The 26,961-nt window shown below is 41.6% G+C and overlaps 3 protein-coding genes and 1 long non-coding RNA gene across 5 annotated transcripts in view; 1 reads left to right on the forward strand and 3 right to left on the reverse strand.

Annotated features, from left to right (window-relative positions):
• Positions 1–1,138: 1,138 nt before the first annotated feature.
• Positions 1,139–4,906, reverse strand: LOC146656750 (uncharacterized). The gene is made up of 3 exons (XR_014914179.1): positions 3,452–4,906; positions 2,494–2,979; positions 1,139–1,950 (listed from the first exon to the last, which is right to left on the reverse strand). It is a non-coding gene; the product is annotated as an uncharacterized LOC146656750 (long non-coding RNA).
• A 1,027-nt stretch (positions 4,907–5,933) lies between these two features.
• Positions 5,934–8,010, forward strand: LOC146656751 (dual specificity protein phosphatase 18-like). Its single transcript, XM_085424523.1, has one exon. The coding sequence runs from the start codon at positions 5,949–5,951 to the stop codon at positions 6,618–6,620; it is 672 nt and encodes a 223-aa protein (XP_085280649.1). The 5' UTR covers positions 5,934–5,948; the 3' UTR covers positions 6,621–8,010.
• Positions 8,011–8,381: 371 nt separating this feature from the next.
• LOC146656752 (uncharacterized) lies at positions 8,382–13,443 on the reverse strand. The gene is made up of 4 exons (XM_085424522.1): positions 13,246–13,443; positions 10,630–11,354; positions 10,064–10,147; positions 8,382–9,978 (listed from the first exon to the last, which is right to left on the reverse strand). Exons 1-4 carry the CDS (start codon positions 13,307–13,309, stop codon positions 9,973–9,975), a joined length of 879 nt encoding a protein of 292 aa, XP_085280648.1. The 5' UTR covers positions 13,310–13,443; the 3' UTR covers positions 8,382–9,972.
• Positions 13,444–17,158: 3,715 nt separating this feature from the next.
• The window catches only part of LOC146656753 (transcription factor 7-like 1-B), a 30,654-nt gene continuing 20,851 nt past the window's right edge, over positions 17,159–26,961 (reverse strand). Inside the window, exons 5-12 of one of the 2 annotated variants that reach the window (XM_085424524.1) lie at positions 22,450–22,585; positions 22,107–22,209; positions 21,424–21,507; positions 19,489–19,629; positions 19,216–19,378; positions 19,010–19,117; positions 18,768–18,819; positions 17,159–18,160 (exon numbers count right to left, since the gene is read on the reverse strand). In XM_085424524.1, coding sequence (XP_085280650.1) covers positions 17,670–18,160; positions 18,768–18,819; positions 19,010–19,117; positions 19,216–19,378; positions 19,489–19,629; positions 21,424–21,507; positions 22,107–22,209; positions 22,450–22,585 — 1,278 coding nt within the window. In that variant the 3' untranslated portion in view covers positions 17,159–17,669. The remainder of the gene's footprint in view (positions 18,161–18,767; positions 18,820–19,009; positions 19,118–19,215; positions 19,379–19,488; positions 19,630–21,423; positions 21,508–22,106; positions 22,210–22,449; positions 22,586–26,961) is intronic. The other variant, XM_085424525.1, reaches the window with a different exon arrangement.

Genomic DNA, 26,961 nt, shown 5'->3' on the forward strand with positions numbered 1-26,961 from the left:
ATTTGGAGGTTTTCGCAGTGCTCACTGCCAGTTTGCAACTTGTTTGCATTTCCACACAAATACACCTCTTGTACACACTCGCTCTTCTCTCTCCCTCTCACACACATTCAAGCACGTTGTTGAATTTCATTCTGTTAGTAAGTGACGCATCCCCTCGATGCTGGGGCGCTTCAACAATTCTGAGCAGAGAGTTATTGATTCTAGTTAATTTTTGTTAGGTTATGTGTTCATTAGTAGGTTAGTTTGTTAGTTTGTGGAGAGCTGTTCAACACTCTTCTTTTGGGTTAGTGAATTGTTTTGATGACTGTTGTTCATAGTAGGTCTGTCCAGTGGTATTGCTGGGCATGCTTTGATTTACTCAAAGTTTAGCAAAGAACAGCAAACAAAGACATTAGTAAGATGGACATTTACAGGATCAGGACTGTTAGTATCAGCACCAATCAGGAGTTAGCACTGAGGTGTGCTCAGTTTCTGTCTGACATCACCGCCCGAGCTGACAACAAGCCAGGCACTCACCTGCAGGTTGACCGCACTGAGCACGTACAAATGTAAAGGCTGACCTCTCTGAATCTGATCACAATCGTTTTTGCGATGATTGCTCGTAAGTGTGTGGTCAACCCAGTTTGATGTCAGCAGCTGTTCCCGCTTGTCTTTTCACCTTGAGCTTAATCGCTTTCTTTCCCTTTCCAAGTCCCGAAACCCTTCTTGACATGCTCAGTGCAACATTTTTCCCGACTTTAACGATTTATTTAAACTTCTAAAAGAAGGGATGCAAAATCATGCAAAGGAAGTATATGCGCTGCAGACCGCGGGCAGAAAGCAGAGGGTTAGTCAAGTTAGGGTTAGAAATGCCAGCCAACAGCATTCTCAATACAGGTTAGTAATCCTCCAACTGTTAGCACATATATTAGTACTGTTAGAGATTAGTGAGATACTGTTAGTACAACCCAGATGTGGGTAAAAATCTATTTACGCATAATTATTAGCATTTGCTGAAATTGGCTTCAGTGTGAAATGATAGGACTGCAGGCATCGGGACAACTTAATTAATGCCAGCGGGCATCGTTTAGAAAACTACAGACCATTAATTTCCAATGGCATCCTTGTGATCTAAATCAGCATAATAACTGCTACTTCAGTGAGGTTGTAACAAATGCTAAGAACCATTTGTAAATGTTGTTTTATCCCTTATCTGGTACATCCAGTGGCTAAAAGAATATAGGCCTGTTATTGAGTGTGCAGCTGTGAAAACAAAAACCACAGTAAAGCAGCTTTTAGCTTCAGGCCCGTTACAAATACATTTCATCTGACTGATAAGAGACACATGCAGACATACGTACAGGGTACATGCAAAGAAACACGTGCACTCACGTAGACACTCCCGTAACACACACACACACACAAGTGTGATCAACTTTAGAGGTTTCCACACAAACAAAAACATACTGTGTGAATGGCACATTGGGAACTTGTCATTTTCACACAATTTAGCAGCTTTTTTTTTTTTTTTTTTTTCAAATATCAGAGCTTTGCACAAATCTGTCAGAGTAAACTCCAGCTATGAAAAGACACAAAATAGAGTCTTGGTGAAACACTGCTCGCTTTGACTGAAGTATCTTATATAGGAAGAAACCATCAGAGGGTTAGAAAGAGTAGAGGTCACCGCACGCGTCACTGTTTTTGAACAGCAAAATAAAGTCAGAGAACGGGCCAGGACGCGCTTATTACTTACAAAAGAAAAAAAAACTGTATCAAATTATTCTGTACAACACCCATGAAATATCTCCCTGCTAAATCTGAGCACACTGATGTTGACCACGAAGCAACAAGTGAACTACTGTTTTCACTGATTTGCAAAAGCAGAAGTCATCTCTCAGTAGGGAAACACTGGAACACGGACTCGCTCTTCTGAAGGTGCAGGGCAGGGAAAATGGCACCATGTGGTCATCGCTGCAAGACAAGTCACAATAAAGGGAATTAGGATGGTATAGTGTAGTATAAAATAATATAGATATAGCGAATGATGGCATGATTACAAAGATATAGTTTTGTACTGGTTTGAAAAATATTGACAAATATTTCCTTTTCTACAAAAATCTTGAATAAAATCACCCGAGGGGCAGATTATGCTAATATGATTTGGTCACATGATCCAATTTGTGGTTTATCTCACCTCTTAACCATAATCATGAGAAAAGTACCATATAGCAAGCATAATAATAATAATAATAATAATAAATGTCAGTGATTAAGCACATAACTGATCTCCCACGTTCTATCTGGTCTTCATTTATCTGTCCTCTGTGCCAGCATAGAGGCTTAACACAAACACACAGAGACACACACTCACACAAAAGCATGACTGAGTCCATAAAAAACTGGCTCTGTATTTTATATTCATCGGCACTTATATAAGAAGTCACTGTGTACAACATAAAAGTGAATGTGGAGGAATAAAAGTCAGTGGTATAAATCTGTGGCTAGATCCTGTACCAGTCCATACGCAGCACAGTAGAGGGCAATGGAGCGAAGCCACCGGGAGTACAATGAAGTCCTGTCGAGCCCCCCCAACAATCTGCTTTTTCCATCGATGTAACTGGAGAAGAGCACACAACACAAAGCAGCAGAAAAAAGTGGGACACAACCCAACTGTCCTCACAAGATCCCCCAGGTACTGGTTGTTCTTTCATCTTTTTTTTTTTTGTTTCTTTTTACTGCTTTAAATTTAGTATCAGACACGGTGGACTGAAAAACACCCACTGTAAAAACATATGAGTCACTTAGGATAGGAGTCAGTAATATCAGTTATCTAAATGACTGAGTAATGCTATTAAATTTCCGTGTGACCTCCCTAGAGATGATAATGACGACAATCCAGTCTGTACACATAACCTGTCCTGCTGTTGGTTCCCTTCTGGATCCTCCCAGCATCCTGTGTGTCTCTGTCTGCAGCGCTGTGGATGAATCCACAGGGAGTACCTAAAAGGCAAAATACTGAGTCAAATGGACTTGTCTATATACTATATACTATGTATATACTTCATATATACTTCATATTAGATGTGACTCTAATATTAGAAGATCTAAGTTAAGGCTGGGACTATTTGACATTGCTCTTGGCAAATCAGTGCAAAAATAATGACTACAGCTTGTTCTCTGCAGATTAAAGACATATAGGGTAGGTTGCATCCTGCTGTATTGAGAGATGTATTGAGATTAAAAATAACTACAAGATTATTTTTCATATTCTATGGTAAACGAGTATACACCCTACAACCTACAAGACATATTCTCTATAATCTAGGCCCTCAACTGGAGGGATTAAAGGAGTTAGTGTTTGCCTAAAAACATAGATCTTATTAAAGGATTGGGAGGGATAGAGGGGGGTAAAAGTTGAATGCAACGGAAGAGCAGAATAATTGGAAATAAATTATCTTTTTTTTTTTCCTACCAGTGATCTCCGGGATCCACGTCCACCTGTCACCAAACGATAAGAAAAGATCGCTCCTTCTTCGCCTTTTTTTCTGCTTTCTTCGTCTTCCTCTACCAGGCTGACCGCAAGCCGATCAGACGGGAAAACAGGCGTCGTGTGTGTGCGCAGTGATTACGCCCGCACTGAAAGGCTGGTTGGATCGAGTGGCAGCACGCTACTAACACGAACCGCGGCTGTGCGTCCTCTCTATATGGCTGCCGAGCGGAGAGAAGCAGATGTGGGAGTGCCAACAACAGCTGCGCACTGACGGGAGTCCAGTCCACGGAAAATAGGATAAAGTGGAGTCGGAAGCCTCGGGACAAAGAACATGAGCGGAGGGTATTAATGAGAACAGTAACTTCTTTCACTCAGCGCGCAGACCTGAATTAATCGCTGGTCTCGGTCTCCAGCTGCTGCCACAGGTTTATGGTCTTTTGTATGCGCCCCCTTCATCCACCATCTGTGTTTCCCGGGCAACGAGAGGACTGCCTGCAGGCACCACCAGCAAGGCCTGCATGCAACCACCTCAAATCAAGGCACACTACAGTGCTGTGATTCTGCTTACTGTAACATAACCAGTGGTTGATGTTTCTTCATTGTTAGGTGCTTTCTACACGTACACACGCATAATCTCACACCTCTTCTTTCGCCTGCTTTTCATTCACTCATCCAAACTGGTGTTTGAACAATATTTCTTATCTTCTCGGTGCTGTGATTCAACACATTCAATTTCAAATAGCGGGTACTCGACTAAAAATGCCAAGTTTACCAGTAAATCTCAGCAAATAATAAAAGCTCTTAAAAAAAACTGGACAATTGCCAACTAAATACTTTTTCAGACACCTAGCTATTATCTTGATTTTAGTTCATGAGCAAAAGAGCTCACATTAATCAGATTTAAGCGAGAAATTGCCACAAACGTAGTTTAATTTAGCCTTAATTTTCAGGTATTATTAATTAAAGGGCTTAATTATTTCAGAGCAAATCAATGGGAAAAATGGAAACAAGTTGTAAAAATCTCAAACTGGAACAACATTAGGCTGTGTGTTATCAATCATGAGCATAAAAGAGAATCCGATACAAGCTGTTAACCTCCGATAATTCTCAGAAAAAGAAATGAAAAGTTTCCATAAAACAAGAAGAACAAAACCGGTGAAGTGGTAAACGGATGAAACAAATAGTGTCTATCAAAGAGAAAAGCTTTAGAAAGAGGAACATATGTAGACGGGGACAAAGATCCTGACCCAAAGAATGTGGTTCTGCCAGGGGTTGGATCTCCTGGGCTGCCGGTGGAAGCGGGACACTGGCTTTTACTCTTGATTTTCCTGCCAACTAAATAAAATGCTGCTTTTCTGGATCAGGACCTGGAACATTCTTGACTGGCTGAGTTAATCAGCTGATCTCAGTTCAACTGGGCTGCATTCCACTTACTGAGGAGGAAGATTAGTCTGAGAGACCTGACAAGAAGCAAGAATGAGTTGCTTTCAAAACCACAGCAGTCACTTAAGCATTTAAATAAACTTAAAATTACATTATCTTTAAATTTAGAGTTTTCATGTTTGCTTTGTGTGTGTGTGTGTGTGGGGGGGGGGGGGGGGGGGGGGGGGGGTGATGATCCTGTTTTCTGTTCTGTATGTCTCAGTTTTCCAGGTCATGGTAGGCTAAGGAGCTTGGGGGGGAAAAAACTCACTGGACTTCTTTACGTTTCGTGAAAATGTTTCATCTCTCATCCAAGAGCTTCTTGGACTTTAAGTTTCATGAAGGAAACATCTTCATGAAACTTAAAGTCCAGTTGTTTTCTGTGCCTTTAGTTCCCTGATTGCTTTAGTTGGTGAAAGGTTTATTAATCTCCATTTTGCATTCCCATTCTCGTTTATCTTCTATCTCTTTGTCAAATTCATGTCTCAGTCCTGGTCTCAGTGCTGGTTATTTCCTGTCTTATTTTGATAGTCTCTCGTCGTGTGCTTTCGCTTTGATTCTACTCCCACACACTTATTATCTGTTATTAGTTTGAGCTGTCCTCTTACCTGTTGCTTGTACCCTTGTTATCCTTTGTGAGCATATGTTGTCTCAGTCCTCTCTGAGCTGTGTCCTGGGTGCCTGCTTATCTTTGTGCTTTTGTTGGAGTGTAGCAATAAAGCTGTTTTTTCAGTTTTATGCCTTTTGTTCCCAGTCCTGCACTTTGGGTTCAATTACTGAGGCCACACAGCAAATCTTGATTTTTTAAAAAAGTCATTTACATGATAATCATAACGTTGATGATTCATTAAAACTGGGATGTTTAACGTTTGTTTGTTTGTTTTCACAGTGTAGGTTATTTGAATTGTGATCACACTTTAAACCCACTGCATAGCTGTCAGTATAAAGCTGCCTAGTACGTCACTAAGAAAGGGTATTTACATTTCATTAATTCGACCTTGGTATCCACTTGATAAAACCCCCATCCAGCTGGAGGCGCCAGCTTGCGCGCTCACAGATGTTTGGCCTTCCTGAGTCGCCGTACCACTGCATGTACCTCGCTGCCCCAGCCGTGCGCGCGCTGGCGCGATTAGTATCATGGAAAGGAACAAACTGTGAAGCATCGCTGAATGTGACGTTATCCATGCATCAGCCAGCTCCGTCGGCTCTCTCGGGTCTGTGCCGAGTCACCGACTGTCTTTACCTGAGTAATGCCCGAGCGGCCGGTGATCCCCGCCAGGTGACTGGCTGCGGGATAACCTGCATCATCAACGTCACTGAGAAAAAGGGCAGCGTCTCGCCCCCTCCAGGGGTGGAGTACTTCCACATCCCGGTCTCTGATACCCCGGTCTCTCGACTCAGCGATCACTTTGACGAGGTGGCGGATAAAATCCAGGTTACAGCGGAGAGCAGCGGCCGCACGCTGGTGCACTGCAACGCCGGGGTGAGCCGCTCCGCAGCCCTGTGCATGGCTTACCTAATGAAGCACCGCGGCGTGAGCCTCCTAGAGGCCCACGGCTGGGTCAGGACCTGTCGCCCTGTCGTGAGACCCAATAACGGGTTCTGGAAACAGCTCATCCAGTATGAGGGCGGGCTTCGTGGTTGCAACTCTGTCCGCATGGTGTCCTCATCCATGGGAGAGATACCTGACATTTATGAAGAGGAGGCCAGGAATATGATGCCACTGTGAGGGAAGCACGCTTCTTTGTGTGTGGTGGGAAAGTGGGACATAATTTCACAATGATCTGCAGTGTGCTGGCCTTAACTGTAAAATCCTGTGCAGCCTTGAAAGGAAGCATAAACAGTGAATGCGTTCCCTCCAGGCCCTCATAATAATGGGCAGTTGTGCAGAGTAACAGTGAGCTACTGTATAATTTATGCCTGCCGTGGTTTTCCCATGGTGCATTTGGCCACCTCTTGCTTGATTATGTGAGATTTTTGGTGAGCTCAGGAACCGCTTGCAGATATAAACCCTCCATCATTCTGCAAAATGCTCAAACATCCAGTGAGAGTGAGATTTACCACAACACGTTTGTCATGAATGGGAGCTCTAAAGATAGGCTTGTAGTAGGCTTCTACTCAATGTGACTAAATGCTGCTCCACTGTCTGTTAATGATAAATGTTGTGGTATGTTGTTTTACCACAACATTTATCTGAAAAATTACAGGATGTCATATTAAAGGATTCAAAGTTTATAAAATACAACAGAATAAATGAGTGATTGCTATTCTCATTGAGTTATTCCACATAAAATTAACCAAATCCCTCAATAAGGCAAATAGTATCATCTGAACTATTAAGTTCAGATGATACTGATCGAAGAAAAATGGCAGCCATGAAATTCTCTTGAGTCATAAGGAATCATTGCTGGAAGATGATCCTAGTATCAAAATCGTGGCTCAAAGAGTTGGCAGTTTGTCTTGTAACCGGAAGGTTGCCGGTTCGAGTCCCAGCTCAGACTGTCTCGGTCGTTGTGTCCTTGGGCAAGACACTTCACCTACCGCCTACTGGTGTTGGCCAGAGGGGCCGATGGCGCGATATGGCAGCCTCGCTTGTCAGTCTGCCCCAGGGCAGCTGTGGCTACAACTGTAGCTTGCCTCCACCAGTGAGTGAATGAATAGTGGTATTGTAAAGCGCTATATAAATGCATTATTATTATTAAAATGTAAAGTTTACACATTGTACTTTTGGGGGGGGGGAGATGAGTCATCAGAAAAACATCCAGGTTATCGGTTCTTGTTTCTGTTATTCTGCGTCACTGATTTGAAAATAGTTTGTTTGTGGTCTTGGATCTGAGCTTAAATACGTTTTTCAACTCTGAAAGGTTAATGTGGCCATCTCATGTATGTAAAGGGGAGGGATCAAAAGTGCTGGGAGACTCATGTCAGATATCAGATTATGTACTTTGAGACCCTGTAACTCAGAATGTTCATAATAACAATAATAATAATAATCTAGAAAGTTTATGCATGAAAAACAAAGTCAGCTGACTCTGAGGGCTCAGGTGGAAGCTCTGATTCAACACTCACTTTGCTTTTAAAAATGTTCAGAAACTCCAATAAACTCTTTGTATACTTTTTATGTGGATCAATTGTACATTTAGATAAAAGTTAAAGTCCTGCATTCACAGCGTTGCTAACTGAACTATTTAACATTAATGCTTTGATACTTTTTACTCTCAAAGTCAAAATAAGAGCTGTGACACTGAAGGCTGTTAACAAGTCCGACTCAACTGAGACAAGACAGTAGAAAAAGCATTTCTTTTCCAATAAGCATACAACTGAGCTGGCTCACCTCTCACCCTAATGAGCAAGAAAGCTTCTTTTTATTGTTCTTTGTGTTTTTATTTTTTAAATGGACAGTCACTCCTTACAACAGAGAAATAAAGTCTACATGGCCATGATGTTTTCTAGCTAATTACAGTGCTTCATTAAACAAAACAAAAAAAGATAATTTCACTTAATTCTTTAATAAAAATATACATTTTCATACCATAATATGGGATTCCTTAAGTCAAAAGAAAACAGCTCTATTTCTTACACAATTAGCTTTACGTGCCCGCCACCTGCAACGAACAGCGAGGAAACTGAGGAAAACGGGTACAATATCTGAGCGACGCCACGGATCACAGTAAAACTCATTCACAACTTGGCACAAGTCTGTCATTTCTTTTAAACATAAACACACATCTGTTACAGAGTAAATGTGAAATCTTTATATTTAAGTGGTCATCCCCGAGACACATGTAGTGGTACAACGTAAAAATATTCTTCTAAACCACAGACATGATGGATAGATTTCAGATCTTTAAACACCACTTTGAAAAAGACTGGTCGTCTCGACATACTGTCTGAAATAAGAGATTAGCATGCGCACCCAGTAAACCTAAGACAAGTCTCAATTTTTAAAAAGGAGTAGTCGGCCATCATACGGTTGCTCCCTTTATGCCACGAGTTTGCATCACAGCATTGACAGTACGTTCATCTCTGCATCCAACACAAACCTACAGCCAGCTTAGTGTTAATAAATATAGATTCCAGCCTTAAGCAGCGCATCGCTAATCGTGCACTTAAGTAGTCTTGAACAAATGGAAAAAAGTTCACGCGAACGCCCGCTTAGAAAGTCTTACAAACAAAAACGAAAAAAAAAAGATGGTTTTAATTTTTTTTTTTTTTTAAATTAACCATCAAAGTGTCTTTTTTAACTTTCAAATGTCAGATTCTGTTCTGCAATCAGTTTATCGTAAACATTGTAATATTGTACCGGTGCATCAATGAGCTGCTGCCCACATAGGGTGATTTAGCGTAGGTAGAACAGTTTAATAAGGAGCAACCTCTAATAACAAGTCTGGTAATGAAGTTATATTTGGGAAACTGCTATAAAACACTGTTTACACAATCACCACACACTAACTTTGTAGTCCTCATTGATTCTACATTCCACCTTAAAAGCAAAGATGTGCTTTCCGATATTTGTGCCAGGCTGTGGCTGTATTTAGCATGCAGATATGAGAGCAGTGACTTTTCCTTCTTCCATGGTTATATTTAAGCCATTACCTCCTTCTGGATTACGGTTGTTACAACATTCACATGGCCTACACTGCAGAGTCTGACCTCCAATATGACACTTTTACATCTTAATGAAATCTTGATGTATTTTTTAAACTCTAAAAGACATTTTTAACAACCGCAAATAAAAAGCACATTACAGTATTTTACAACGATTCAGATGGCTTATTTAGGAGTAAGGCTGGAATTTGCTACTTCAACATCCTGAGCAAGGACCTTTGTCAGGCCAAACTACAAGTGAAATAATGACACAAGTGCAAAAACGGCATGCCTATTTTACCTTCATTGCACTTCCCCCATTCCCTCAATAAGGCAAATCGTGTCACCTGCATAGTCATGCAATAAACATCTAAAAAGGTCCAAAATAGAAGAATGTTCATTTAACCCGAGGTGTAACCCAGAGTACTTCAGTAATATATCGAACACCGGTATCTGCACTCCTTCATTTCAAACAGCCAACAGCTGGCTTGAGATCAAATCTGAAAGAAAAGAAAGAATCGAAAAGTTACAACATTTCTTGAAAAGAGCCGCAGAGAAATGTATTTCTTTATAAAAGTCACTCACCTGCTGTTGCAATTTTTGGTATTCTGTGGACTTAGGTCGACGTGCGGCTCTGGATTGCTTTCCTTCCAAAACAAAGGCGATTATCTGGTGGCGAAAAAAAAGATCAGGCAAGTCTGGTTTGGACTGCTGTAAGATGTCTGATTTTCAAAATAAGGATAGTTAAGCTAGCCAATGTTAGAACTGAGTGTGCTACACATTAATGGACAACTAAGTTAAAAAAAAAAAAAAAAAAAAAAAAAGCTTTAGCTAATGTAAAAGTGGTTTTCAGCATTAAACCAGAACAGCTGGGAAATGTGTTTCTTTCCTTAAGCTCAGTGGAGAAATTTACACAACTCTCAACGTAATTGTTGTGTGTGTTCTACACAGGAAATGACCTGCGCCTCAAAAAGCAACCACAGGTGCCAAATATATTTTAGGCTCAAAGTTCAAGGTTCAAGGTGCAGTTTATGTTAGTTTAAACACCAGAGTCAAACTTTAAAGTTAAATTTAAAAAAAAAAAATATTTTTCTATGTGTGTATTTGGGTACAAGACTTGGGACATCAAGCCGGTCTAACAGCAAAAGTACCTTGCGCTTGTTGTGGTAAGTGATGTAGAGCACTGCCACCAGCACAGCTGCAGAAACGAGGTAGGCGAAGAAATGGCTGCTTTCCCCGTTTTCCATCATTTTGGATGGGTCGTATGGAACTTTCACCTCTTTTCTTTTAGTCTGCTCCACACCATCCTTTCCTTGCTCTTCGCCATTAGCATGGTTTGGTGTTTCCTCATTGTCATCTATCCCATCGTCCTCGTCTACATCACCTCCTTGGAATTCCTCCATGGTGCTCAATTCATCTTTAAGTTTCTCTGTGGATGTGCTTTCAATTGGCTTTTTTTTAGAATCGTTTTCTGTAGGAGCTTGGGCTTGTGGACTTACTTCTTCTTTGTCTTTGGTTTCAGGCTCCGCTTGGTTGGTTTGCCCATCTGTCTTATTGGGCAGCTTGTTTTTCCCTTGGGTTTGCGGACCAGAATCCTGTTTTCCATCGTGCTCATCATTTCCATCCTCCTGTTGTTTTTCAGTTTGATTCTGTGTATCTGTTTCAATTCCTGCGCTTTCCGGATTTTTCTCGACCGCCTTGGGCTGTTCAGCTGATGTACTCACACCCTTCGTAGGTGAGCTTAGTGACTCTTCAGGTTTTGATACGTTAGCCGCCTTTCCGGTGTGGTTACCAGACACGCTTGACTGAGATTGATCTGTTCCATTTGTATCTTTTACTGGTGGGCTTTTTGCATCTGGGGAGACTTCACCCTGTGCTGAATACAAAAACAAGAGCCTCAGTATTAATGGAATGTTAAATGTGTTAACTGGGATTTTGAATTAACTATTTATTACATTACATGCACATCTGCTTGTTTATCCTCACTACTTATTTCTTCCAGTGCAAACCTCTGAAATATTATTTAATCTATTTTTCTCTTCTCTCCCGATATCTTCGTAACATTTTTCTTGTCAGCTTCCTCCAAGTGATTACATTAAATGGGATTACTCAATTACATAATTGAATCATGTCTGCCATGAAAAAGATTGGCAGCAAAACATTCCAGAAATCAAAGGACAATATAGCAGACGTGGATAATACTAGACTGTGACAGTGACCACTGACACTTTGAGTACATTTGCTTACATATGTGACATACTGCGTAGACCTACTACTATAGGACTAATACACCAGTTATCAAGGCTGGATTACCCACTATGCAAAGCAAAAGGTCAGTGGGCTACAATATGTCAGCTGACCTCATTAATTTGTTAGGTTGACTACAAAATCATACAAAAACACAAAGATATAAGCAACACGCACTAGGAATCCAGTATTTTTTATCATCCTGATTTTCAACTGGGCCAATAATCAGCAGAGTGAACACTATATGCCATTAGTATTTGGTCACATGACTTGTGTGGATCAGTGGTGCAGACCATGATTAACAGATAAATAATGCTGAGATTTTTTTTACTAAAAGAATGTAGATCTGTACAATAAGTTATAATTCATGAGTAATTTTCTTAACATTATGCTACGGACAAAATGATCCAACAGTGTCCACAGTTTTATCCAGCAGGTTTGGAAATATATGTAGTAGAGACCAACTGATTTATTGGTGGGTCAATATTATCAGCCGATACTGGCACTCCACCTATCCTGTTATAAAGGTTGATTAAAGAAAGTAAAGAAGAAAAAGGTAGAAACACCCTTTAATCGTGTTAGGAGTCTTAATGTTGCATTGTTTGCCAACTAAAGGGCAGTCTACAACTTCCCTGTTGGCAACAGGTACCACAAAATCAACAAGCAACGTCAGGCAGAGCTTAGGCGAGTAAACAAATAAGTGCATAACAAATGTCAGGGAAATCTCTTTAAGTTTCATGTGTCTGAAAAATAAACTATATATATTGGCCAATATATCCGAATATTGTCGGGGTTTTTAAATCATAACCAAATATTGGTATGGATATATCGCCTGTGTCAGTTGGCCTCCAGTTGGGAGGAATTACGCCAGATTACGGTGAAAACCTTGTATGTGAATCCATATTTTGCTATATTCACTGTAAAGACAGGGAATATTATGCACAGATGTGTATAGTAGAGTACAGCACAAGTACACATTCCCCTGCAAGAGATCACAATAAGTTAATTATATCGCAAAAGTGAAGCGGTGAAGGAAAAGGAGACTGGATGAGCGCAATCCCTCCCAAGCTCTTAAGAAGCAGAAGGATATCCTATTCACGTAACACCTGTGAGCCAACCTGTTAAACCGGACCGACTGCTCAAGGAGGATGAGGAAAAAGTCAAGATTATTAAAATAACAGAAAAAGCTCAAATAAAAAACTAAACTGAATAAATAGCACCTATTATGCAATTAAAAATAAAAATAAAACATTAAAATTTACAGTTTTAAAAAATGTCAACACATTAACGTGGCAATATATACGAGTTTTTATTACTCATTTTATTGTTTTATTATTCTTTTTATTTGTTTATTTCTACAGTGGTGTAAATCAGTCTATTCTCCTTTCTCCATTTAAAAAAAGGACTGTTTTGACATATATCGCCTATCATCTTTATCAGGGATTGTGGGGAATTCCATAAGTGCTCAACCAACGCAGGCCTAAAGCCAAATAAAAACGCAAAAACAAAACTCGACTCACCTCCGATGGAGCTGAAACACAGGAATATTGCAGATATAGTGAGCAGCAGCAAAGCCGTCCTCATCGTGTCGGCTGTGTCCACACGCCAAAGAAACGCGACCCGAATCCGTCTAATTTCAGCTGCGTCTTCTCAGAGCTCACGACGCAATCCGAGCTGACAAACGCAGGCCGACAGGTTCAAGAGGTTTGACAGATCCGGCCTGCTTCCGTGTACGAGCTGGCATTTCTCTTCTTCTGCGATTGTAAACACGTGAGTGAAGTTTAGTGCCACCTAGAGGCTACATGCTTTTATAACAAGAACGTGCTGACGGAGAAAGCGTGGCGATTGTGGTTTCATTACTTTCACGTCCTTCTTATTGTGCAGTTTTATCATTTCAGCTGCCCAGCTCAGCCTGTGACACCGCTGAATCTCTAGAGCCCATCTATGGTAGTATACGGCACGAAATCATTATACTTTTGTATTTTTTGATTCAATATTATGATTTTATTTCGTCTCAGCTCACTACCAAAGTGGATCTGCTTGTTTAAGTTGGGTTTGCTTTTGTTTTGTTTTTTGTTTGTTTGTTTTTGCGGGGGTGGGGTAGTTGTGGGGCGAGATTTGACACGTTCAAATGAGGTGTTACAATAGAAAAACCTTTCAGTGTCATCAAACATGTGCACCTCGCCTTGCTTCTTTTGTTGGAAAGCCATATTAACAGACACTAACACTAATCTGTATTTCTCTCTCTTTTTTTAAGTCAATCCGTCTATTTTCTTCCACTTATCGAGTTCAGGGTCGCAGGGTGGGCGGGGCCAATCTTTTGTATGGCTAACACAGGCACAGAAAAGCATTCACATTCACACCTATGGGCAATTTTAAATGACCAGTTAACCTAATCACATGCATGTCTTTAGACTGTTAGGGGAAGCCAGAGTACCGGGATGTAGATAACGTGCAAACTCTGTAAAGAAAGGCTTCACAGGACCTGTGGCTAACAGTGGTGACCATACAAGATACAGTTATTTTATATTTATTATTTTTATTTACTTATAGCTTTTTTTTTCAGCTTACTTATAATCAATTATAATATCTTTGGTGCTTAAATTATGATAAAGACGTGTCACTATAGGTTAAGGGACAGTTTTTCATGTCCTGCTCCCAGTCATAGTGTCTCACCATTGTTGTAACAGAGAAAAGGAAAATCCCCCCGTTTCCTCCAAATATGCCTGCAGGTATTACTGTATTTAATTCCATATATGTATAAAGACAGGGATGTTCGAGGCAGCTCTGTCTTTACTCGACTTGGTTTAATTTAAAAGCTATGTGGAAACCACTAAAATTACACACATTACACAAATTTAGGGCACGCCTATTTGACCTCATGAAAAAAAAGTTGTGTTTATTATTCTCAATGTCTTTTATCCACCATAGAAGAAGAGATGGGGGTCTCGTTTGTGTTATACTGCCACACACGGGTTAAGTGTAGGCATTGTTGATATTTTTCCTTCATGCGTGTCATTTCACCTTATCAGCAGATGGCAGTATTGGCATGTAGTGCAATTTAAAAAAACAAACACTTTACTTGTGCCATTATCTATGTAGGTTAACTTTGCTTAAAGGGTATTGAAAAGCATTTCTTCTAGTAAGCAATGGCCAAAATAAAACACCACAAAACAAAGCCATGACAATACCAATATCGCTGGCCTTGGAGCTGAACATGTTCAGCAGTTTCTGAGATAATGATATAAATGTTAATTAGAGGTGTTTTACATCTCAGTTGGGTGCAGGAGACCTTCAGGCTCTTGTAATGAATTTGTCTTAATTGTGGCAGGCTATTTGACATTTGAAAAGTCCGATGATCCCTCTCATTCTTGACATCCATTTGCATTTCCATCTTTAAGGTCAAATGGGTATGAATAATACATTACGGAGGTTCTTAAGCTCACAGCCAGCCATACCTGTCTTCACAAACGAGCCAGCTGAGGCTTGCTCAGCTCAGTGAATGCTACAGAAACAATCAATTAATATCACTTTGGGAAACCGCATGTGAAGCATCCTGTAATTAGTAGGAATATAAGGTCACAGAGTCAATGGCAGATATAGGTTCAGCTTTTTTTTTCCTGATTATGCTCATGCATAAACACTGGCCTTGCCTTAAATGTGCTGCAGCTCACAGTTTAAGTGACTTCTCAGATAAGAGATCTAGAGGCAGCATTACGCAAGTAAAGTATCAAACGGTTAACCTGGAATAAATTTAAGATCAAAGGAAGGCCCAAAAAAGGAACCTTGGCAAGAGATTGGAGGAATTTAATGAGCAAAAATTAACATGTATTAAATCTGACCTCGTGCTTTACATGGCAGATGTTGAGCAGAGCAGCATCCAGACACGTTACTCGAGATAAACAGCCGTGTGTTACATGCTGACTGCAAGATAGCCTCTGTTTGGTTTCAAGTGGATGGTGTGATTAAATAAAAATATTTCTTTCAATATAGCAAGACCAATTTAACATTTAAAAAATAACAATAATAAGCAGGCACGGGTATGGAAATGTATTTACCTGCACATATGAACTTATTCACTTAGAGACTGGGCTTCATAATAGGGGTACTGTCTTTGGAGAATTGAACGCCGGGCTGCATGCATGGCCTCGAGGAGACAGATTTGCTGACTGTTTTGACAACTCATTACCTGTAATTTCACTGATGGATTGGTGAGGTGGCTCAGAGCAGGCAGCCGTGGCATCAGAGCACGAGCAGTTTGTGTCTGGAATGATGTAAGATAGAATGGCAAACAAGCAAATGCTTATTGTGCCTAATGATTGCTTAAAACAGCAGGGCACACTTGACAGTTTGGTGCCTCTACTATATAAGGCCCCAAACAGAAACGCATCCTCAGTCCCGCCGCTCTGCAGTTTTACAACAATGTTTAAAGTGAATTTTAAAAATATATATGACACAGGTCACCTTTTTTTTTGCTGGCGGCAAATGGATGATGCTTCTGTGACAATGTCATTGATTATTTATGTTTCATCTGAATGTAGAAAATCAGCTAAGACAGACAGATCGTTCTCTGTGTTATCGTTAAGTCTTCTTTATATGTAAATGCATGTGAAAAAGTAACATTTCCCAGCTCCCTGCAGCAGGTAACATCTTGCTTAAGTTAAATTGGTAGATAGAGGGGTTGCAAGTTATCTCGTCCTGGCCGGCCTCCCCCCCTCTGCTCCCACATAATTGGTCCATCTCCAAAGCCACCAAAAACTCATCTCCAAAGCCACCAAAAACTGTAACCTACCTTGTGTATTTTTTCACTAATTGAAATGCCTAATGAGGTCCCAAGGGCTCCATCCCATTACCTCTGAGTTAATTAAAGCCTAAGCAGTGTGCCAAACGGTGAATAAAGATGCAGCAAAAGTGCAAAAGGAAAAAAGGGGAGCCCGAGTAGGGTACGGTGCACTGGGATGGAGGGTTGACCTGCTTTTTTTTTTTTTAGTCATTGTTGAGGGATGCCACATTCCAAGAATGAGCAGATGTCTATTATTTTTTTATTTGCGTCTATACCGGGCTTGAAATTTCCATTACCCTGGCTCAGGCACTCATTTTCCAGTGTGGTTAGCCTAATTCTGCTTTATTAAACATTAAAGTCTTTGCCACCGTCAGGAGGGTTTTGCTGAAGACGTTCTCACGTTAGCGCTGAAGGATAATGTAGGCATAAAAAAATGACAGCTGTGTTTGTTTTTTGTTTGGCTGCCCCCTCCAGTTTAAATGCAGCCCTGATAAATCATACTTGTCTTTAAATGTGATTTTCTACACCTACAGTGTCATGCCCTGTGGTCACTTTTTATAGGAACGCTAATCCAAACCACATCACCTCGTTAAAGCAATTTCTCCTTGTTAAACGACCAGAAACAGCATTGAAAAGACAGACTTGAGATATTTCTTTTAAGAAACAATTTCAAATGTTTATTTAACATGTCAGAGAAGGGGCACACACTCGTGAATTAAAAAAAAAAGAGGGGTTGGGGGGGAGAAGGGGGTTGCAATTATTGGCCAGTACTAAGACTTAAACTTCATACTAACATTAATCAGGTTTTGGCTAAAGTAAAAGTGTGTTTTTTGTTTCTTTTTTGCTTTTATAAAAGAAACTATGTACATAGGTTCATTTATACAAGAGGTTCATTGGATAAATGCATCAAAAACAAAAACAAACCAAAACAAACCAAAACAAAAAAAAAGAAACCAGTTCTGCAGTAAACTTTACAAAAAATACATTTTTGTTTTCATTGAGAGATGTAGAAAAGGAGACGGTCAAATATTGACCAATAATATTTCATCCTTTTCATTATTTAGAAAAAAAAGTTGTTCTAATAACTATTTTTTTTTAAAAGAAAAGCAATCAATATACAGCACAATAAATGGGGAGGAAAGAAAAATTGCCTTTGTGAATTCATTCAGTTGGTTTGGTAACCAAGGAGAGGGGCTGCGACTGGAACAGGGCATGATGGGAATGAAGGGCCTGGTGGAAGGGCGAAGGGGGAGACAGCATGGAGGGGTGCAGAGAGGTGAAGGGGATTGGCCGGGTGAGGATGGGTGTGTTTGACTGGCTACCTGAAGTACCAACGGGGATGGACATGGTGGGTTGGGAGGAGGAAGAGGAAGGGGTGGAGGAAGAGGAGGATGAGGAAGAGGAGGATGTGGACCCGGAAGCTTTCCCGGGTATCGAGAAGTGGTGTTGCATGCGCCCCTCCGGTTTGGTGGTGAGCGATAGCGGCTGGGCCTGTTCAGAGTGAGTGGCAGCGGGGGCGGCGGGGGAGGCCAAGGCTGCGGAGGGAGTGGCCGGTGAGTCCAGCATGCTTCCGTGTGACGACGCGGGGCTGTCGCACATCTTCTCCGAGGTCAGGTACTGCACGCACTGCTTCTTGCTTCTTATCGAGAAGTCTGCGGGGAAACGAGGAAAAGTGAGCAAACTGAATTATGGATCCGCCGCTGACTTCAAATCTGGTGCAAGTCCCTTTATGCCACGTCCGACAGAAGTGAATGAGTGATTATTTAAGCAATGAAGCACGATGTTAAAGTTAGAAACAAGACCTTTTTTTAAACTGACAACAAGAAGACTGAAACAGGATGTTCACAGCATAATACGAATGGTATGTGTGCATGGATCAAAAGAGGAACAACACAAAATGTACACAAAATGTGCACTAAAGAGTGAAAAGCTCCCTTTTTTGGCCAATTTGCCGTGGTAACTTGATTGCACAATAGCAGACATACCTACCACTATTAGCAATGAACCTCATAAGCTGCTTGTCAAAGTATAAAAGCAGGGAAAGGAGTTAGTTAGAGCCAGCGAAGGACAAAATTCACGCAGAAATAAAAAAAAGGGGGAAAGAAAATAACAGAAGAAATGTGCAGTGTCAGGTTGGGCTTGAGCTCTGCAAGAAAAATAAAGCCCTCGCTGTTAGTTCCTACAATTTTTCATTCTTCTCTAATGTGAGAGGGGAAAAAAAACCAAATAAAGCCAGTCAGGAAGAAAATGGCCCCTTACCCTCTGGTTTTGAGTCTGGTTTATTCTCTCTCTTCCTCTTTTTCCGCTTTCCCTGCACACATGAAACAATGCTGTTAAAAACAGTTTTTTTCATAGTGAAAGCAAACAAAATTCACCGACTTCACTTCAAAGATTAAAAGGGCAGTTTCTATAGTCATAGCTGGACTGAACTTTAAAGGGAAATAAATTTAAACATCATCCAGTCACGATATGAAACCTGAGAACAGAAATGTGTCACTCACATAGTTATCTCGTGCTGACCATCCCGGATAGAGCTGGGAGTGAAGTTGCCTCTCTTTCCTGGCCAGCTCATAGTATTTGGCTTGCTCCTCTCTTGACAGGGAATGCCACTGTGGACAGAGTATATCAAAGGACATTTAAACACTCTCACACACACACACACATATATGTATGTGTAAACTCCAACGCCTTTGTCTGCACTGCTTACCCGTCTTCCAAGGATCTGGTTGATGGCCGCGCTCTCTTTCAGAGTGCACTCTGCCACCACTTTGGCTCTCATCTCCTTCATATACAGCATAAAAGCATTCAGAGGCTTCTTGATATGAGGCTTCTTGTCCTCTTCTTTCTTGGCAGGAACGGGGGACTTTCTGCTAATCCAAAACAAGAATGAAAGTAGCCGTGTGAATGACCGAGTAAGCACGAGTAGATTTTAGCATAACGAGGAGCAGCAATGAAGGCAGGTTTTGCTGAATTGTCTTACGCGTGCATCGAGGGGCTGATGTCACCGCTGGGCTCCTGCTTGATGGCCGGGGAAACTATGGCCGGATGAGGAATGCCGGTCTGGTGGAGGCTGTGCGGAGGTGGGGTGACCATGTGAGGGGAGAAACGGCTGGACACCAAGCTGGGAGGGCAAAAAGGGGGCAACGTTTTAACAGCGGGATGTAACAGCGTACCTCTGTCAGCTTGACATGGCATAAAAAAAAAAGTTCAGCTAACCTGGCACATAACCGCCCTGCCTCACCCTCGGGGTGAAATTCACTGTGCCTACTGCCTCCGTCTAGACTAAATTCATACACACAATGAGTAACATGCTTTCTTTTTTGTTCAAATAAAGACGTTTTCAAAAGGCCTTTTATTCACCAAAGGCTGAAGAAAAGTGGAATGTGTTGTTACCATGGCAACGGCAGGGCTGTGACACCTGAAACCTCTTTCCTTACCACGTCCCAGACCGCGGAGAGCGCTCTGACAGCCGTCCACACAGAACACCTTTACAAAGTGTCTCTCTCAATTTCCAGTAGTTAATACAAAGGAGCATTGTAACAGACAAGAGGGGGAATTAAGCTCCACAGGCCAGGATCAGTCACTCTAGTTAATGTTAAGACTGGAACATTCACCTCTTTTAAGTGTTTTAGCATGTTACACAGGCTGTCGTTAGTGACACCACACATATGTATTATATATGTGCCTTATTAACCTACATATGTGATGATTTCTAACCGTCACACTCAGCGACATGTGTTCAAACCAAACTTCTTGTCTTATAAAAAGTCTAAAAACAACTCAGTAAACAGGAGCTAATTCTCAGTTCATGTGTTATTTTCCTTTTTTTCCCCCTCGTCTTTGATATTCTTAATAATTTATACTGCATAAACAAACAGGACCCTTATGACTCCCCTGGTAATAAACCTTTACCAGCTATCCTTGTAAACATCCTACTTATTCCCCAGTGAATAACTCAAGCTGCTCCGAGTGATGGCATGCAGTCAAGCTCCGTATTTTGAAGATATTGCTTCCATTAGTGTTCATCATTGTTGCCATAAATTTTTATTCACGCTTTACACTTACGCTTTAAACTTATATCTTACTGATACTGTCGAAAGTGTTTCGTGTAACGTCTTCGTTTCAGCGGGTTTCTTCCTGGGTCAGAGAGCCTCACCGCGAGTTTATTTCAAATCTCCATGATAGCAGAAATTTTGGCACAATATTTGGCACACAGTGCGTCTGGTGCATTAAATAACCTTGTGTGAGGCGTGCTTTGATTGTTGCGAGTTCATTTCAGGATGGAGTTACACATGCTATTGATCACAGAGAACCCTCTGAATATTTCATCTCATACTAACACCGGAAGGCTCCCTACAAATCTTTCCAACTTTGACAGAGGGTCAGAGAGTTTAGTCTGAAGGGACGTGTTGGCTCAGATGAGCTTTGATTTGTCCTAATCGATTCTCAGCCCTTTCATCTCTTCAGTGTGTGTGTGTGTGTGTGTGTGTGTGTGTGTGTGTGTGTGTGTGTGTGTGTGTGTGCGCACACATGTGGAGTGGCTCAGAACACTGGCCTGACCACAGAAGTTTAGCTCTCAAAGAAAAGACAGGAGAGAAGCCCTGAATGCCAATAATGCATTTGCTCTATTTAAGAAGCTGAACCTGTCTCCAATAGACTTAGACCTTACATCCCTTTGTAGTCCTGACACCACTGCCTGTCCACCGTCTCACAGTGTTTTCTCCAAGCGGATATACTGCATTTTTTCTTTACATTCCTATAAATAAAGCAACATCCACTCCAAATAACATTTACAGTATTAACCACTGAAGTTAATACTGCAGGAAAAATGTGAACAGAGCATGCCACAGAGGCAACAGATATTAGATGTCTCCCTTCGGGAGGGCTGGGGTGTTACTGAACGTGATCCACTCACCTGGACATGGATGGATTCATTGCTAGCGCTGGATAGGGGTGACGGAATCCCCCTGGAGGGATGGAGTACATGTGCTGGCCCTGCCTGGGAGACAGAGGTACACGGAGTGAGCGAAGGCTGCAAAGTGAGGTGGATCAAACACAGCTGACAGCTAACCCATCAGCACTAATCCTCCCCTCATCAACTCAAATCCCCTGCTTGTGGAATAGCACCGCTGCAATTGATTATAGGACCCATGGCAAAACCAATAAATGCTCATAAATTGTCTTGTCATGATACTGTCATGATATAGTTCTATGCTGCCTTAAAACCTGGGTGTAGCAATCAAAAACTTTCTGGACAAGAAATACAATTTTTTTCCTTGCTTGACTTGAATTTTATAAATCATTTATTGCGCTTTTTTAAATTTTAGATCAGGGAGAAGCGGTCGAAAGTTGGCCACTAAGCCAGCGCAGCTAATTAGCTAACATCTCTGGTGGTCTGTTAATATGCATCATCACAGCAGGTGGACGCGCCCACAAAGCGAACTCATTCCAAGAACGTGACGCAAGATGGTCGTCAAAAAAAAATCTATTTTTTAGGCGAGCACATGTAACTGCAGCCAGTTAAAAGAGATATGATATGTATAAATAACTAAGTAATACATCTGGCTATGCAAACAGATCACAATGAAAGGAACGTACTGTGGCATGAGCCAGCTGAGAGGGTGTGCAATGGAACCGACTGCACCAGGAGACAGGGGGTAGTATGGAGACAGTTCTGATGGGTGAGGTGTCCGAGGAATACCTACGGAGGCCACAGAAAGATCAGTTTAATAGAAAAAAAAAAAAGTCTATCAAACTTCCACAATATATGCCAAATTGTTTTTAAGGCGCGAAACTTTCAAGCCAATAAGATGTGCACTTATCCGTGCACATTTCAGTGCTTAATTTCATATTATTATAACACAACAACTGTAGTTTTATCGCCACTTTTCCTTGCAAAAAGATTCCATGTGAAGGTTAGTCCATCCATCAGATGCTTTACCTGTCTTTGGGTCAAGGATCTCTGGGGAGAGGTGCGATGGCGGCGTGCCAGGGGAGAAGTGTTCATTGCTGTAGGTGATGAGGGGCGTCAGCGGGTGGACATGGTGAGCATGCTGTACCACTGGGACTTTATTGGACTGAAGGAGACACAGAGAGCTGAAGGTGAGCAACAAGTGCCTGACATCATGATTGAAGAGAGTGACACTAATGTGTTTTTCTGTACTAGTGTTTTATTTACACATCAAAGAATTATTTATATTTGTATCTGAAGCAAACATTTTGTCTCCCATAAGTGCATGATTCACGCTGGCTATTGTACAACAGAAATGCACGCCATAAATAGGCCATAATTTGTGAATGCCCTCCATGGTAAACATCACAGTTTATGCGTGTGACTGGCCCTGTGATGCAATCTGGACCGGCACCAAGAAGCAGTAAAAAGGCCTCGCGGACACATGCCAAGATCATTACGGCCATTTAGCTGAGGAGAGAACTGTTTGTTCAGTCCAAGAAGAAAAAACAACGGTGCCACCGAGTCCAAAAGTCGCACCAGCAAGCCGCAAATAAACACAATGGGGCTAAGGTAAACGAAACGACCATAAACATGTGGAGCCATCATCTCCCACTCCGTCTGACAGCAACCACCACGGGCGGATTACAAATGCTGCTAATGTTGGAAAACCACTTAAAATTCTGTATAACTTCAGATAAGTGGTGACGAGCAGAAAGGCCAGCAACACGCAGAGTATGTCTTTCCCTTATTTCCACAATGCTTCACACACTGTGAAAAAACAAGAAAGCACACATCCTCTGTGAGATCTGACCAGCATTAAGAAAGGGATGATGAAGACAATAATAATAACCAGCGTCTCTACTTTCATTAGGCAGCACTCAGCCTAGCAGTCATTTCCCCTGGCTGCAGGGCTGAATAGAGCACTTGTTGGCTCAACTTGTCACAAGGGAGGGTCAAGGGGTGGGAGGGGAGAAAGAAGTCTTGTTCCTCCAGGCTAACCTTTCTTCAATATCCCTCCCCACCCCCTTCCCAACCTCTGTCTCTCTCTCTAACGTGGTCTGCCAGGGAACAAGGTTTGCATTGAGAGTCCTGTATGCTCTCTTGCTTCACGCTGCTAAGAATTGTTCCAAATGTTAGCTTTTTCTCTGCATCTTTTTTTTTTAAGAAAAAGGAAGGTCCAACCTTTTCCTCTTTAAAAAAAAAAAGTCTTTAGCAAAGTGGTTTCTCCTGTTTAAAGCAGGCTTTGATTCAGGTAATGCCAGATGGAGTGGGGAAAATATTTACTGGTGTTAAACATGGCTATATTAAGATCACTTTCCACAAGAGTTCTCTTTTTTTAAAATGTCTCCAGACTTGGAGGACGCGAGGTAAATGCATATGGAGAACGGAGGGCTTTGGATCGTGGTAGAGATGGTGTTGACTTAGTAGGTTAAAATCCTCGGTCCCACATGTCATGTATATTTGAGTTGTGCTTTGTTGTTCCACTTCATGTACAATATGCCGACTTATGAATTTCCCTATATTGTGAGAGCTGTTTGAGACCTCTAGACCTGGGTGCCAACACATTTTGGGAAGCAGTTCAGTGAGAATTTGAAATGATACACATTAATAATTCATATCTTGGAATACATGAATCGGGCGCTCCAAAGATATTTCTAAGTTTGAAGGCACTAGTTTCAAATCCAGGCTGCTTCCAGCCTGACAAAATGCAGAGAGAAATGCCGTGTGCAGCTTCCATGGACGCAAAACTATTCTGACCTACATGCTACCTGTTAGAGCTTCTCTGTTAGAGATGAAAATGGATACTTGAGCTAGCAAATTCCTTTTTTATTTCGACATATATTTTTAATTAAATGAATAGAAATCAGCATAATTGTAAGCTAGTTTAAATTAATTAAATTCCCCAGAACTCAGACATCATAACTCAAAACCAAACAACTTGTTTATCAGTGCCTTTTTTGGCTCGCTTTATGTCCGGGGTAATATTCCTCAAGCCCGTGAAAACCATCATAGGCGTAGTATTATTATCCACAAGCCAAGTGTAAGAGGAAAACCGCAGGAGTCATGAGCCACGTTTTAAATACAAACAACACATACAGACGCTGTCTACGCCAGAAAGATACAAATCTTTACATCGATGTGCTTGTTCCAAACATGCCTGCAATGGTGCATAACCCTCATCTATCCAAGTAAAAACACTCGGAGCTGCTCATCTGAAATAGCAACAGGAAGGTTTAAGAGAGAGAGAGATGGGGGGAAAACAAAAAACAAAAAAGCCAGAGCAGAAAGTTTCGGAGCCGGTGCAGAGAAAAGATGTCTGTCTCTGAAGAGGGCTTAAAGCTAAAAAGGCCGAGGTGGCAGCACCTAGCCTGGCTGTCCAACTTGGAACGGTGCTAAGAAAAGCACAGTCCTTGGTCAGTGTGGGTGGAGGAGTGGATTTCATTCAAGCAAACATGTTTTTGGATCCTGCACATCTGAATTGAATTACTAGGCAAACAGCCGATGGGGAAGAGAGCTTAGAACAAACTGAATAACCCCGCAGCTTTGTGTGTCTTTATGCTCGGCGATTCTGGGTGGGAGGCTCAGAGGCCTTTCAAAACTCGAGGAAAGACGGCGTGAAAAGAATGCCTGGCATGCTGAGAAATCCGAGCCTTGTTTGTCAACGCCAACAGGAAGCGGACGTGAAAGGGGACTGACCGTGTCGTACGGTTGTGTGTCTTTAAAATCAGCCACTCCAAAAAGTATGCCATTCATCACAGGCAGTGCACGCCTTTGCGACTGGTCATCGCCTCTGACAAGGTCAACGGCATTATAATTCTAGGTTAGAATAATACGGCATCAGATTACTGGAGTGAACATCCTCAGCAGTCATTAAATAAATGAAGAGAGCTAGCAAAGTCAGCACCATAAATATGGCTGTAAACACGGACAGATCTCTCTGGAGCCTAACCAGCGATAAATATTTGTAAATTATCAGACAGTAACATTACTTTCTGGTGAATCGGCCACTAATAAACAGTATCTTTTCACTCAGTCTGCCGCACTCGATCTGAGTACGCTCCTCTAAAGAGTTCGACTGGAATCAAAGCACTGGTTCCTCATCACATTTCTGAAGAGGATCCTGTCTCTGCAGTGGCCCAGCAGGACTGCAGACCTTAGATCAGTATTCAGTACAGTCCTCCCAAAGCCTTTGATTTCATGGATCTCGGTTGTTCGCTGCCTAATGCAAAACGAGAAAATCTCACCGGACTCCCAGTGAAAGGTCTGTTAAAGGAATATAGGTCGAAGGCAAATATGTGTATCGCTTTGGGGAGGGAAAAAAAATGTATCGTTTTTATTTAATATTTCTTCTTAAAATGTTTTAAGAGCCCATAGATGTAGAAATTACACCAGACGCATGTGGGAAGACAAAAAGGCATCTCTGGAATCTTGCTCTCTACCATGCCACTTTGATTCATTTAAACAATTCGGTGACTAAGTAGCTTGTGATACGCTGACAGGATCAGGCCCCTTGGTGCCGTGATTACTCCATACCATGTTGAAACAAAGAGGGCGATTCTGTCAAGCGCAGATCGGCCCATATTTGACGACTGAGTGTGCTGTAATCCAGTAAGCATCTGAGGGACAGACAGCCAGTTCTGTCTGATTAACGAGTCACAGCTTCTCTGTAAAACAGATTAACAAAACTATTCAGTAATGAGACAGACAACAGGTCTAATGAATGAATTACTGCAAGTAAGTACGGCAAGGCTTGTGATCACTATTAGCAAAGTGGGAATCGATATATTATAGAAGATTCCTCTCCTCTCCTCCAGCTGGGTCACTACTGATGGGCTGACAAGTTCTCCATACTGCATCACCTGGCCCTGCAGCGCCTTTGATGCGTTATTCATGAGGCAAGCCTCTGAACACAGGAGCTGAAATGGGGGTTTTTGGGGTTCACTCGAGTGTGCATGTGTGTGTGTGTGTGTGCGAAAGACACGCTGTGGTATGTTCATGAAAAAAAAGCTTGTTCCCTTCTTCCCAGTCCTCCAACCCCACCATCATCATTACTACCAAAAGCAATACCAACTGAATGCTAAACAAACCTGTCTGTTGAATAATTGAGGATCTCGGGCAAGAGCAGGCTTCCGATTAGCATACAGGCCTTATGGACCCAATCTGTGGCAAGATGGTCTTTCCCCGGACCCACCGAACACAATTTCTATTCACCAACATCTTTTCTTGTTTCATTCACGCCAACAGAATCGTCAGAAATGTCAAAGCAATTTTGCTCTGGCAACACCGATTGGTAGAAATTTGAAAGTGCATTGTCCCCCCTCCCCCCCCCAAAAAAAAGTTTCACATATCAACATGTGGCAACTGGCTAAAAGTTATTAATGTGCAGAAGAGCCTGACTGAGCAGGCCTCTCCATAACAGACTGCAAAAACCTTATCAGTGAACCCAGTTGTCGACATGCTTTTAAAATGCATGAATACGCATATCCCTATAAGCAGGCC

Source organism: Rhamphochromis longiceps, linkage group LG12 (genome assembly GCF_057381845.1).
Source record: "Rhamphochromis longiceps isolate RC_006_pf linkage group LG12, R_longiceps_female_GT1.1, whole genome shotgun sequence".
In the NCBI taxonomy this organism is placed as follows: Eukaryota; Metazoa; Chordata; class Actinopteri; order Cichliformes; family Cichlidae; genus Rhamphochromis; species Rhamphochromis longiceps.

Bases quoted from the DNA above. Each gene is read 5' to 3' on its own strand.
- LOC146656752 (XM_085424522.1), bottom strand. From the start codon at position 13,309: ATGAGGACGGCTTTGCTGCTGCTCACTATATCTGCAATATTCCTGTGT. The intron at 11,355-13,245 runs GTGAGTCGAGTT...TTTTGTATTCAG, and splicing joins GTGTTTCAGCTCCATCGGAG to CACAGGGTGAAGTCTCCCCA. The intron at 10,148-10,629 runs GTACTTTTGCTG...TTTCGCCACCAG, and splicing joins CTTACCACAACAAGCGCAAG to ATAATCGCCTTTGTTTTGGA.
- LOC146656751 (XM_085424523.1), top strand. From the start codon at position 5,949: ATGTTTGGCCTTCCTGAGTCGCCGTACCACTGCATGTACCTCGCTGCC.